This window comes from Tribolium castaneum, chromosome 2, assembly GCF_031307605.1.
Source record: "Tribolium castaneum strain GA2 chromosome 2, icTriCast1.1, whole genome shotgun sequence".
Taxonomy (NCBI): domain Eukaryota; kingdom Metazoa; phylum Arthropoda; class Insecta; order Coleoptera; family Tenebrionidae; genus Tribolium; species Tribolium castaneum.
The window spans coordinates 15,167,583-15,180,112 of NC_087395.1; the positions used below are offsets into that span (position 1 = coordinate 15,167,583).

Consider the following 12,530-nt stretch of genomic DNA (forward strand, 5'->3'; position numbering starts at 1 on the left):
CGTACCCACCGAAAGGTGCCGCCCCAACTTGCAGGAATCTACAAACGAAAATCGAAAGTTCCACGCACAATTTGCCAATTTCCAAAATCTCCAACACCCAAATACGACAAGGTTCACGAATTGCGAACAAAACGGCGGATAATAACACAGGTCTGGCACAAAATTGGTGCTTTTCCCCAAAATTAAGAGCGGCCTCTATCCGGCCACAGCCTTACTAAGACATGAAGGACCTTAACCTAAAAACGCCGTCAGTAACGTGATTAATTCTAACAATTCTAAGCAACTATTTAGGCCTCTAGACAGGCAGAATGTCGAACGAAGGTACAGAAAACAGGGAGGAAATACCTGAGCCTGTAAACAAGGTACGTAAGTTTACAAAAACCGTAAACCCAACTTTCAATGCAATCGATTTGACGTTTGTAATGTGGCGCTATCTCTTGTTTTAGAGTTTGATGATTTTTGGGCGCGACGTTTCAAAAATTCCTTGTTTTCGGAACAGCATCCTGTATGGGATTTACGGAGGACTTGGGATGGGTTTAGCCCATTTCATGTTCAGGAGCCACCCTTTGGGTGCGTGCAATTTCGCGGTGTACAGCTTTTCCGGTGTTACGTTAATATACTGGATCCAGTGCCGGTACAAATATTCACAGATGAAGTTTCAAATGCTCCAAATGCAAGAATTGCTACGGAGACAGGCTATTTATGAGGGTACTGAAGTGGAGAAAGAACTGGAGGAGAGCGAAAAACCGAAAGTTACTTGAAACATTAGCTTAAATCCCAATTAGTGTAATAAATCTAGCCCCAATAAATTGTTTTATACGTTTTTTGTGTTTTATTGATTTTAAGCCTCTTTTTAATATCTGAATCCTAAATTATAAACACTATTTTAAAACACGCTTCCGATAGCAACGTATTTTAAAATGTTACAACAAAAAATGAATAACACTCATACGAACACCCCGGGTGTCAAGGTATGGTACTCGCATACGCTCGTTGCTTAACCACAGCCCTCGAACTTAAAGCTTGTGTTTTTGCACTCGTATTATTTATAACTAAATTCAAGTAGGTTTATGACTGTAGCTAAACAAAAAAAATACAATTCCTGACAGTAATGAGTTTTCAAATTTTTGTCGTGACTGAACTTTGGCGACCGCTTAAAATTATGTAATGGAAGTTGGAGCTTTCCACATCACCTAACTCATCGTAACTCATCATAAAGTCCATCGAGGCGAAGTGAAGCTTCAGATTACGATGCGTTATTATGCAGAAGCAACTTCAAAAGTTTGGATTTTTCGCTTCAAAAACTTTAGATGAAGAAGCAAGCAGAGTTAATGACAAATTGGTTAAGTACTTGTACAAGAAGGAAACTGGGGCTTCGTATAAACGGAAAATTAAAAGTGCCAACGATACTGACACCAGCCCGAAGCACACTCTCAGGCGACAGCCACCGGACGAGGACAAACATCGCAGGAAAAACTCTCCCGACTCTGTGAGGAGACACAGAAGGGACGCTTTCGCGAGCGAGACTGAAATTTTTTTCATATCACCGGAAGACATCAAAAAGCACCGCAAAAAAGCGACCAAACACCGCGAGAAATCACCGGAAATTTCGACCGAAGCGCGGAGACACCACAAAAATCATGACTACGACCCTGAGGCTGAAAAACGGAGGAGTCTGAAGCGGGACATTGATATTGCGAAACTGATCTCACCTCAGAAACACAACAAGGACAACGACTACCAGTGGTTGACTAAGAAAGAGATTGTTAAACTGATTGCTAACAACGATGCGAAAGAACTGCCGAAGAAGACGTCCACCACGTCGAATTTTTTGAAGAAATTTTTTCTGTTCGAGAAACACGATGAGTCCGATTTTTCCAAAGACAAGCCACGGAAGGTCAATCGCTACGCTGAAGACAACACCAACATGCTCTTCACGCCGTACAAGACCGGGGCCGATGGTCCAAAAAAAAACGAAAAAATCAGCAAACTGCACGAGAAGAAGCACAAGGAGGACCCGGTCGATGTTGTCTACACGCGTGAGGCTAAAAAACACCGAGATAAACACAAGTCGGAGGACGGCCGAAAACCAAAAATTAAAGATAACGGGAGTTTGGTGTTCGAAGAACTCAAAATTCTCCAAAAGGCGAAAGAGAGATTCCACACGACTGATAGTTTCGAGAGCAGCACAATAAGCTCGAAACCGAAACGTAAACACACCTCCAAAGAATGCGACTTAATTTTCGACGACCTGAAGACCCAAACTAACGAAAGTGGGAGTCAAGGGAGCGACAAAACGAAGCAAAAATCAAGGAAAGACGCACATAAGTCGATTACACCAAGCGTTGCCACCGAAAGTCAAGTGAGCAGTGTTGTAAGCTCGAAGAAAAAGCACAAAATCAATCAAGATCAAGAAACAAAGATACGCAAAAATGTAACTGAAACGATTCCCAAACTGGAGAAAAAGAAGAGTAAGATTAGAAGTCGGGAAAATAGCATGAGTTTGAGACCTAAACCCAGGGAAACAAGCCAAAGTCGTGGCCCAAGCACCGATCGAGGAGAGTCTTCAGATACCAGAAAAAAGATAATACCAGAGAAAAAGGAAAATATTTCGCGGACTAATCCTCTGCGTCACCAGACTTGTTTAGTCGGAAGGACTTTCCCGGTTGTTGATATATCGCCGTGGGTTGTCCGTGAGAATACTTTTCTCGAAAAGAAGAAAAAACACAAAGCTTTCAAGCGATATTACAAGTATCATAAAAATCTTGACCGGGATTGTGACCTAACTTCGAGTGGTACCAATCACGCTTACAGCGACAGTCACAAAATGTACCAAGGGACGTCTGAACACTCAATTGAGGATTCCTCGAGGAATCGGCGCAACAAGCGATCAAAATTCAAGGTTGAAACCCACATTTCTGCAATTGTTATTGACCCACAACCACAAAAAACCCACAAAGAGGCTGATAAGAAAATCCGAAAATCCAGAAAGTCGAAAATACCAGTTTTGAGCAACATTTGCAGGATGGCCGAAATGACAAGAGAAAAATCGTACACTCAAGGCGACGAAGAGGTGGAAGTTGTCGAAAAGACAAGGCTTTCAAGATCGCCATCGCGTGATCACCAAGTGGACAATATCGCCGTTGAGCGAAATAAGGAAAAAAAGACGAGTGAAAATGAGTACCACGACCATTCTCTCAGAAATAAGCACAGAGGGGACTCCAGGTCCTCAATGATGTCCAAGCAAAGTAAAAAATCGGGGCTCAAATCCCGCCGAACTCCCAGCAAGAGCCCCCTTCGCACTCACCGCAAACCGTCGAGTGCCAAGCTTCTAAAATCGAACGCTTCCAGTACCTGGAGCCGAAGCAGCAAACACTCGTGTAAGGGCTCGTTTAGTTCCAAGTCCGACACCAAAATCCGAAAACGGGGTAAAATAACCACGCCGAAAAAGAAATACAACACTTTGGCGCGGACCTCGGCCAGCAATAGCACGTGTGGCGACAAATCGATGGAGTCCTCAAAAACCGGGACGTTTTTCGGGACCAAAAGCTTCAAGGACGAGGAGAAGCTAAGTCGCTGGCAACGAAGCAAGCTTTACTCGGATTCTCTCCGGAAAAGTGTTATTAACAAGAAGAAATCGCCGGCGATTCCACCCCAAGTCATGGAAGTTAGGTATCTGAGTGTGAGCAACCAGAAGTTCCAGTCGGAGATGTCCGTTCCGGGAGTTGCCGAAACGAAAACTGAAGTTATAAGTATTGAAGACGTTCCCGACATGAGGGCGGATTTTTATGATGAGCTACCACATCCTTCCTTCGATGATAAAATTAAAGAGGTGCTAGAGTTGCCTTTCGACGAGATTTTGAACGAAAACGACAACTTTTTAAAGAAGGATTTTACACTGAAACTGGACAAATCCACGACTGATATAAGTTCGGACGATTTGTCTCTGCCAGAGAAACAAATCACCGATTGGTATTCCGAGTTTCCGAAGCGGGAGACCGGCAGTTTGAGTGAATTGTCGTGTCCGATAAACAACCACCAGGATGTGGATTTGGGGAGTCAAGACCACATTATGGGTAAGTGTGGCCATGTGGGTAATTTTCCCAGTTAATGGAAACTGTTTAGATTCTCTAAGTGCCCCCGGGTCTGAGGAAAGTGGCTATGCCACAATCAAGTCGCGCCAACTTTCGCGCACTTTTTTCCAAAGACCGTCGATAAAGGCGCTTTTTGAGCCGCCGCTCGAAACGACGTTCTGTGTCGAAGTGCAAATTGAGTCGAAAAGCTCAAGCGGTGGGCTTGAAATACGTTCCATCGAAAGTAAGTCGTTGCAAACATCGTTCGAATGTTGCCAAAAATCGGTTCAGATTAAACTGTCCGAAGAAGAGTTACTTGAAAAGCTCAATTTCAGCGAGACGAAGGAGGAAAAGGCTGAAGAAGACGGTTTCGTCGAGACTCTCAGTGAAGAGGAAGAAGAAGAAAAGACGGAAGAAGAGTTAGAAATAAAGAATGTAGAGAAAAAGTTGACTCTAGTGTTCCAAAAACTGGACTGTGTCAATATTGAGTCTGATTATTCAATCGCCAAGGAGGAGAATAGCGAGGAAATTGATGCTTTAGAAGTGTCTCGCGTTAAAACGCCAAAAAAGAAGACCAAATTTTGTCTGAATTTCTTGTCCTGCCTTAATTGCGTGTCTGACGATAAATAAATTTCTGTCACAAACGTACAAAACTCTTTATTCACAGTAAAAACCATAAAAATAAGACTAAAACTAGATAAATATCACTTAAACGTAGACGTTCCACGGTTTGAAACTTCCGGGTTCGGGATCCTTGAACTGGAACACAGTTGATATTTTTTGACCAATCAAATTAAAATCGTTACCTTTGAAGTAATGTTGTCCTGACAGGCCATACGTATCCTTGCAGCAGTGGCAGGTGAGTCTAACCTGAATTTGGTTGGTTCGTAACCATTTTCCCTCCTTGCGGCCTTTATGGCGTCTTTAATAGCGTACAGGACTGAACTACCCAAAAATAGGGGAGGTTCACCAACGGCCTAAAACCCATTTTTAGCACTTATTTCACTTTGATTTTTACCTAAACCAACCTTTGACGAGAAAACAGCCCTGGGGTTCGACACTCCCTTCAATAGAGAGACGTTAAACTCGCCCGGAATGTCCCCAAACCCGGGCAACTTATAAGTACCAGGCCCCCGTGTGTAGTTAGTTCCCGTGGGCGAATAGACTAGTTCCTCAAGCACGAACAGGCCGTACCCTTGCATGAAAGCCCCCTCGATTTGTCCAATATCAATGGCCGGGTTGAGACTCTCACCTGATTTCCATTTTTGAGTTTGGTTCAAGTCCAAAATTGTGTAACTTACCCAAATCCATGACAATGTCAATTCTTCGGACTTCGTGGTCCCCGGTCAGAGTGTCAATCTCGACCTCACAACACGCCACCCCGTACGTGAAATAATTGAACATGTTGCCTTCCCCCGTCTCCCAATTGTAGCCAATATCTGGGGTTTTGTAAAAACCGGTCGCACTTAAACTAACTCGGGAGAAGTAAGCCTTGCGGACCCACTGCTCCCAAGTTCCCTTGGGATTGGCTTCCTTGAACGGTCTTAGTCTCTCCTTGATCACTTTGCACGCTTCCATGACAGCTATCCCGTTCTGGTCTAAGCCGGAACTGGTAGTTTTTGAACAAAAACAACTTTTCAAAGAAGGATTTTACATCGAAACTTGACAAATCCATGTCTCATACAAATTGAACGAATTATTTTGGCCCGAAAAAAAATATCGATTGGTATTTCGGGTTTCCAAAACTGGAAAACGGAAATTTGAGTGAAGTATCGTGTTCTAGTTCGAAAACAACCATTGTGTTGTGGATTTAGAGAGCCAAGACCATATTATAAGTAATTCTCCGAGTGAATGGAACACTATTTAGATTCTCTAAGTGCCCCCGGATCTGAGGAACGTGGCTATGCCACAATCAAGTCGCGCCAACTTTCGCGCACTTTTTTCCAAGGACCGTCGATAAAGGCACTTTTTGAGCCGCCGCTCGAAACGACGTTCTGTGTCGAAGTGCAAATTGAGTCGAAAAGCTCAAGCGGTGGGCTTGAAATACGTTCCATCGAAAGTAAGTCGCTGCAAACATCGTTCGAATGTTGCCAAAAATCGGTTCAGATTAAACTGTCCGAAGAAGAGTTACTTGAAAAGCTCAATTTCAGCGAGACGAAGGAGGAAAAGGCTGAAGAAGACAGTTTCGTCCAGACTCTCAGTGAAGAGGAAGAAGAAGAAAAGACGGAAGAAGAGTTAGAAATAAAGAATGAAGAGAAAAAATTGACTCTAGTGTTCCAAAAACTGGACTGTGTCAATATTGAGTCTGATTATTCAATCGCCAAGGTGGAGAATATTGAGAAAATTGATGCTTTAGAAGTGTCTCGCGTTAAAACGCCAAAAAAGAAGACCAAATTTTGTCTGAATTTCTTGTCCTGCCTTAATTGCGTGTCTGACGATAAATAAATTTCTGTCACAAACGTACAAAACTCTTTATTCACAGTAAAAACCATAAAAATAAGACTAAAACTAGATAAATATCACTTAAACGTAGACGTTCCACGGTTTGAAACTTCCGGGTTCGGGATCCTTGAACTGGAACACAATTGATATTTTTTGACCAAACAAATTAAAATCGTTACCTTTGAAGTAATGTTGTCCTGACAGGCCATACGTATCCTTGCAGCAGTGGCAGGTGAGTCTAACCTGAATTTGGTTGGTTCGTAACCATTTTCCCTCCTTGCGGCCTTTATGGCGTCTTTAATAGCGTACAGGACTGAACTACCCAAAAATAGGGGAGGTTCACCAACGGCCTAAAACCCATTTTTAGCACTTATTTCTCTTTGATTTTTACCTAAACCAACCTTTGACGAGAAAACAGCCCTGGGGTTCGACACTCCCTTCAATAGAGAGACGTTAAACTCTCCCGGAATGTCCCCAAACCCGGGCAACTTATAAGTACCAGGCCCCCGGGTGTAGTTAGTTCCCGTGGGCGAATAGACTAGTTCCTCAAGCACGAACAGGCCGTAGCCTTGCATGAAAGCCCCCTCAATTTGTCCAATATCAATGGCCGGGTTGAGACTCTCGCCTGATTTTGCATTTTTGAGTTTGGTTCAAGTCCAAAATTGTGTAACTTACCCAAATCCATAACAATGTCAATTCTTCGGACTTCGTGGTCCCGGGTGAGAGTGTCAATCTCGACCTCACAACACGCCACCCCGTACGTGAAATAATTGAACATGTTGCCTTCCCCCGTCTCCCAATTGTAGCCAATATCTGGGGTTTTGTAAAAACCGGTCGCACTTAAACTAACTCGGGAGAAGTAAGCCTTGCGGACCCACTGCTCCCAAGTTCCCTTGGGATTGGCTTCCTTGAACGGTCTTAGTCTCTCCTTGACCACTTTGCACGCTTCCATGACAGCTATCCCGTTCTGGTCTAAGCCGGAACTGGTAGTTTTTGAACGAAAACAACTTTTCAAAGAAGGATTTTACATCGAAACTTGACAAATCCATGTCTCATATAAATTGGACGATTTATTTTGGCCCGAAAAAAAATATCGATTGGTATTTCGGGCTTCCAAAACTGGAAAACGGAAATTTGAGTGAAGTATCGTGTTCCAGTTCGAAAACAACCATTGTGTTGTGAATTTAGAGAGCCAAGACCATATTATTGTTGGGAATTACATTGTATTCAGACGCGAATTTGTGCCCTGCGAGTGCTTGTTGTTAGTGCGCATGTTCGGCTTCAGATGAAGATGAAGGATCCTCGAGAGAGAGTAAGAGTTGATGTGCAGTCGCCGACGTATAGACTCGCAACTCTCGGTTATTGTTTCCAATTCTTTCCTGCCCGTTCCATTAATATATTAACCGTATTATCAACCGTGTTTCAATACTACCTACCACTGCTCGACCACCACCACAACAGGTTATGGGCCCAGGTCGCAAGGGTAGTTTTAGTTCAGTTTTGTCTACAGTAACGTTCGAGTGAAACACGCGTTCGGGCGATTAAAAACTGGTTCGTGCGGTCAAAACCAGTGTGTCGGGTGATTCACAGACAAAAACGAGTGTCGTGAAAACAAGAATGGCAGACGGAATAAATTTGTCAGCAATAAACAAATTCGACGGAAACAACTACAAGCAGTGGCGGTTCCAGCTAAAATGCGCCCTAAAGGCAAAGGGGGTGTATTCAATAGCAATAGGCGAAATAGAGAAACCGTCAGCGAATAGGGTTGAAGAACTCAACACCTGGAACAAAAAGGACGCCATAGCAATGTGCGTAATAACATCTACGATGGAATTGTCTCAAATAACGATGATAGAAAGCTGCGATACGGCTAAAGAAATTCTCGACAAGTTGGATGCGATCTACGATATAAAGACGGAGACAAACAAGATGCTTATACACGAGGAGTTTCATCAGTACAAAATGTGTTTAAATGATTCCATTGCACAACACATTTCAAAAGTCGAGAATCTGGCAAGACGAATAAGAGAATCTGGCGACAATATAAGCGAAGTGGCCATAATTACAAAAATTCTTGGTACGCTGCCGGCGAAATACCGCAATTTTAGACAGGCATGGTTGTCTTTAGCGGAAGACAAACAAACACTTAGCAACCTGACATCAAGACTCATCGACGAAGAGCGTAATTTAACAACTGTGGAAACAACAGAAAACGCGTTGGTCACCACTACACGTGTCGTACCAAACAAGAAAACGATAAGAGGAAAACCACGCATTACGTGCTACAATTGTAATAAAAAAGGGCATATTTCAAGAGAGTGTCGTGCCCCACGAAAAACCCATGTGACTCAAGGTCACAGTGGAGCATTCTTAATCGAAGATGTCAACGAAATTGCTACCAAAATCCAAGAAGATGAAGCATGGATCCTGGACAGCGGCGCCTCGGCGCATATGACGTCACGACGCGACATGTTTTCAACAATACAAGAGGTCGATGAGTTCAGTGTGAAACTTGGCAATGGCAGCGAACTAAAAGTAAAAGGAAAGGGTACGATTGAAATCGAATGCTGGCTAGAAAACGAATGGATTAAAAACAAAATGACAGATGTTTGGTATATTCCAAATCTAAAGAGAAACCTCTTCTCGGAGGGTCAAATTACGAAAAAGGGAATGACAATTACAAAAGAGAATAACAAAGCCAAAATAGTTTGTGATGGTGTCGTAAAAGCCTGTGCAGTTCGGCAGTCAAATAATATTTATAAATTACTGATACGTTGTACAACAAAAACAAGCGAGGTTAATTTGACAGCGACAAGAAGTCTACAAACTTGGCATCAGCGCTTAGGACACATCAATATGAAAACAATCCAGGAGATGGCGAAGAGAGGCTTAATCGACGCACATGGAACAACTGATGACGAGGTCAATCAAATTTGCGAGGGTTGTCGGTATGGTAAGCAACACAAAATGCCATATCATAAAATCGAGAAAAGAAATTACAAAGCCGGTGAATTAATTCACACAGACGTGTGTGGTCCAATGTCAGTAGATTCCGTCGGCGGATGTCGATTCTTTATACTTTTCAAAGACGATTCGACGAATTTTAGAACCGTTTATTTCGTAAAACATAAATCAGATGCTCTCGATTGTTTCAAACAGTTCTATTATATGTGCAAAAATAAATTTGGTCACCCAATTAAAACCTTGCGTGCGGACAATGGCGGGGAATACGTGAATCAGGAATTTCATAAGTTCTTAAAAGATAGAGGCATAATTCTCGAAACCTGCGCCCCATATTGTCACGAACAAAACGGAAAAGCTGAACGCGAAAATCGGACTCTAGTTGAAAGCGCCCGATCTATGATCTTTACGAAGAATTTACCATTATATTTGTGGGCGGAAGCCGTAAACACGGCGGCATATATTTTGAATCGAACGACAAATTCGATCAACCAAGAAGTGACGCCATACGAACTTTGGACAAACAAGACACCTGATCTAAAACACATAAGAATCTTTGGTTCTGACGCGTACATGCACGTACCTGATAACTTAAGAAAGAAATTAGAGCCGAAAAGCAAGAAACTGATCCTTGTAGGGTATGATAATGACTCGACAAATTACAGACTGTTTGATCGAGCAACTCGAAAGATTAAAATCGCTAGAAATGTAACATTCGGCGAAGATAATGAACTGACTTTACCCAGAGCAAATAAGATTGTAATCACGGATGAAATTCACGACGATGAAAGAAATTTAGAGCATAATAACCAAAACGATCAAACTAAAGAACCCGAGGAAGAACCCGTACCAGAAACTGAAGATCGAAGAGGGTATAATCTGAGACCACGTGAAATTTTAAAAACACCAAACAATCTTGATGATTATGTGATAAACATAGTTGAGGGCGATACCCCAAATACATATGACGAAGCAATCACCAGTAGCGAATCCGAAGAGTGGAGAAATGCAATACAGGAGGAACTGGACGCTTTGAAGAAGAACGATACTTGGAATCTTGTCAACCTACCAGTTGATAAAAAGGCAATTGGATCTAAGTGGGTGTTCAAAATTAAAAGATCCCCCAATAATAAAAATATTCGTTATAAGGCACGATTATGTGCAAAAGGTTTTGCCCAGACCGAAGGCGTAGATTATAACGAAACGTATGCACCGACAACTCGATACGACACGATAAGAATTCTTTTGGCCGTCGCCGCAAGAGAAAATTATCAAATGATACAGTTCGACGTCAAAACAGCATTCCTTCACGGAGAATTAGAAGAAAACATTTACATGCAACCTCCTCCCGGGTTATCTGTGCCACCTAATTCTGTGTTAAAATTAAAAAAGTCATTGTACGGACTTAAGCAATCACCTCGCTGCTGGAACAGGAAATTCAACGAGTTCCTCGAACTTTTCGGACTTAAACAATGTGAAAGTGATAAATGTGTTTACACAGGAAAATTCAACGAACAATTAATGATCCTTCTACTGTATGTAGATGATGGTCTAATTTTGGCAAAGGACATGGACACTCTACACAAAATGGGCAACAAATTAAAAAGTGCGTTCGAAGTGACCATTTGTGAACCAGAATATTTTGTGGGACTGGAAATTAAAAGACAGAGTGATCCTAAAGTTGGTAAGAATTCGATCTTCATACATTTATCGAACTTTATCGATCGTATTATTGACCGTTTTAATATGAACGATGCGAGAACATGTAATACACCAGCTGATCCAAACGCGATATTGTCGCAATCCGATCCAAACGAACCCAAGAACAATGACGTGCTATTTCCTTACCGAGAAGCAATTGGATGTTTAATGTTCGCCGCAATTTCCGCGCGTCCCGATATTATGTACGCGGTAAATGTAGTGAGTCGTTACCAAAACAATCCAACAATCGCTCACGTAAACGCCGTGAAACGGATCTTCAAATATTTAAAAGGGACTAAGGAGCTGGGAATCCTCTACAACAACTCCGGTAAACTCATCGGATACTCGGATGCCGATTATGCGAACGACATCGATTCCAGGAAGTCGACAAGCGGCTTCGTTTTCAAACTGGGAGACGGCGCCATCACCTGGTGTAGCCGTCGTCAAAGGTGCATCTCCCTATCTACAACGGAGGCCGAGTACGTGGCAGCTTCGGAAGCTACCAAGGAAGCAGTGTGGATAAGTGGCCTCTTAAGTGAAGTGGGTGAAAAGTGCGGTGGTGTCGCTTTGTGCGTTGACAACCAATCAGCGATTAAGCTTGTTAAAAATCCAATGTTTCATAAACGCACTAAGCATATCGATGTCCGATATCACTTTGTACGTGAGAAATATGAAAATGGAGATATTGTCTTGAAATATGTACCATCGACTGAACAAGTCGCCGATGTGTTTACTAAAGCATTATGTTATGCGAAATTTAATGTTTTTGTTTTGAATTTGGGAATGTTGTTCATTAGTCCCACTGTGTAATTTTTGTTTGTTTGCTTCTTGTATTTTGTTCTGATGTACTCTAATTAACGTAAGTTGTTTAAAAAAAATTGTAACAAATTCCGGCAGAATACGGGGGAGTGTTGGGAATTACATTGTATTCAGACGCGAATTTGTGCCCTGCGAGTGCTTGTTGTTAGTGCGCATGTTCGGCTTCAGATGAAGATGAAGGATCCTCGAGAGAGAGTAAGAGTTGATGTGCAGTCGCCGACGTATAGACTCGCAACTCTCGGTTATTGTTTCCAATTCTTTCCTGCCCGTTCCATTAATATATTAACCGTATTATCAACCGTGTTTCAATACTACCTACCACTGCTCGACCACCACCACAACAATTATAAGTAATTCTCCGAGTGAATGGAACACTATTTAGATTCTCTAAGTGCCCCCGGATCTGAGGAACGTGGCTATGCCACAATCAAGTCGCGTCAGCTTTTGCGCACTTTTTTCCAAAGACCGTCGATAAAAGCGCTTTTTGAGCCGCCGCTCGAAACGACGTTCTGTGTCGAAGTGCAAATTGAGTCC

General features: G+C 42.5%; 4 protein-coding genes across 5 annotated transcripts; 2 read left to right on the forward strand and 2 right to left on the reverse strand.

Moving 5' to 3' along the window:
* Positions 1 to 37: 37 nt before the first annotated feature.
* On the forward strand, positions 38 to 823 carry l(3)87Df (lethal (3) 87Df). The gene is made up of 2 exons (XM_962830.4): positions 38 to 362; positions 447 to 823. The coding sequence occupies exons 1-2, from the start codon at positions 309 to 311 to the stop codon at positions 759 to 761; spliced, it is 369 nt and encodes a 122-aa protein (XP_967923.1). The 5' UTR covers positions 38 to 308; the 3' UTR covers positions 762 to 823.
* A 253-nt stretch (positions 824 to 1,076) lies between these two features.
* LOC103314191 (uncharacterized) lies at positions 1,077 to 5,060 on the forward strand. 2 transcript variants are annotated; one of them, XM_008199421.3, is made up of 3 exons: positions 1,077 to 4,076; positions 4,126 to 4,317; positions 4,409 to 4,726. In XM_008199421.3, exons 1-3 carry the CDS (start codon positions 1,262 to 1,264, stop codon positions 4,495 to 4,497), a joined length of 3,096 nt encoding a protein of 1,031 aa, XP_008197643.1. In that variant the 5' UTR covers positions 1,077 to 1,261; the 3' UTR covers positions 4,498 to 4,726. The 2 variants fall into 2 exon arrangements, with proteins under 2 accessions (XP_008197643.1, XP_008197642.1); XM_008199420.3 differs by having other exon boundaries at positions 4,126 to 5,060.
* LOC656456 (xanthine dehydrogenase-like protein) lies at positions 4,716 to 5,668 on the reverse strand. The gene is made up of 4 exons (XM_962986.4): positions 5,375 to 5,668; positions 5,102 to 5,325; positions 4,880 to 5,050; positions 4,716 to 4,832 (listed from the first exon to the last, which is right to left on the reverse strand). Exons 1-4 carry the CDS (start codon positions 5,649 to 5,651, stop codon positions 4,782 to 4,784), a joined length of 723 nt encoding a protein of 240 aa, XP_968079.1. The 5' UTR covers positions 5,652 to 5,668; the 3' UTR covers positions 4,716 to 4,781.
* An 862-nt stretch (positions 5,669 to 6,530) lies between these two features.
* LOC658886 (xanthine dehydrogenase) lies at positions 6,531 to 7,482 on the reverse strand. Its single transcript, XM_965237.5, has 4 exons — positions 7,191 to 7,482; positions 6,917 to 7,140; positions 6,695 to 6,865; positions 6,531 to 6,647 (listed from the first exon to the last, which is right to left on the reverse strand). Exons 1-4 carry the CDS (start codon positions 7,465 to 7,467, stop codon positions 6,597 to 6,599), a joined length of 723 nt encoding a protein of 240 aa, XP_970330.2. The 5' UTR covers positions 7,468 to 7,482; the 3' UTR covers positions 6,531 to 6,596.
* Between the last annotated feature and the right edge of the window lie 5,048 nt (positions 7,483 to 12,530).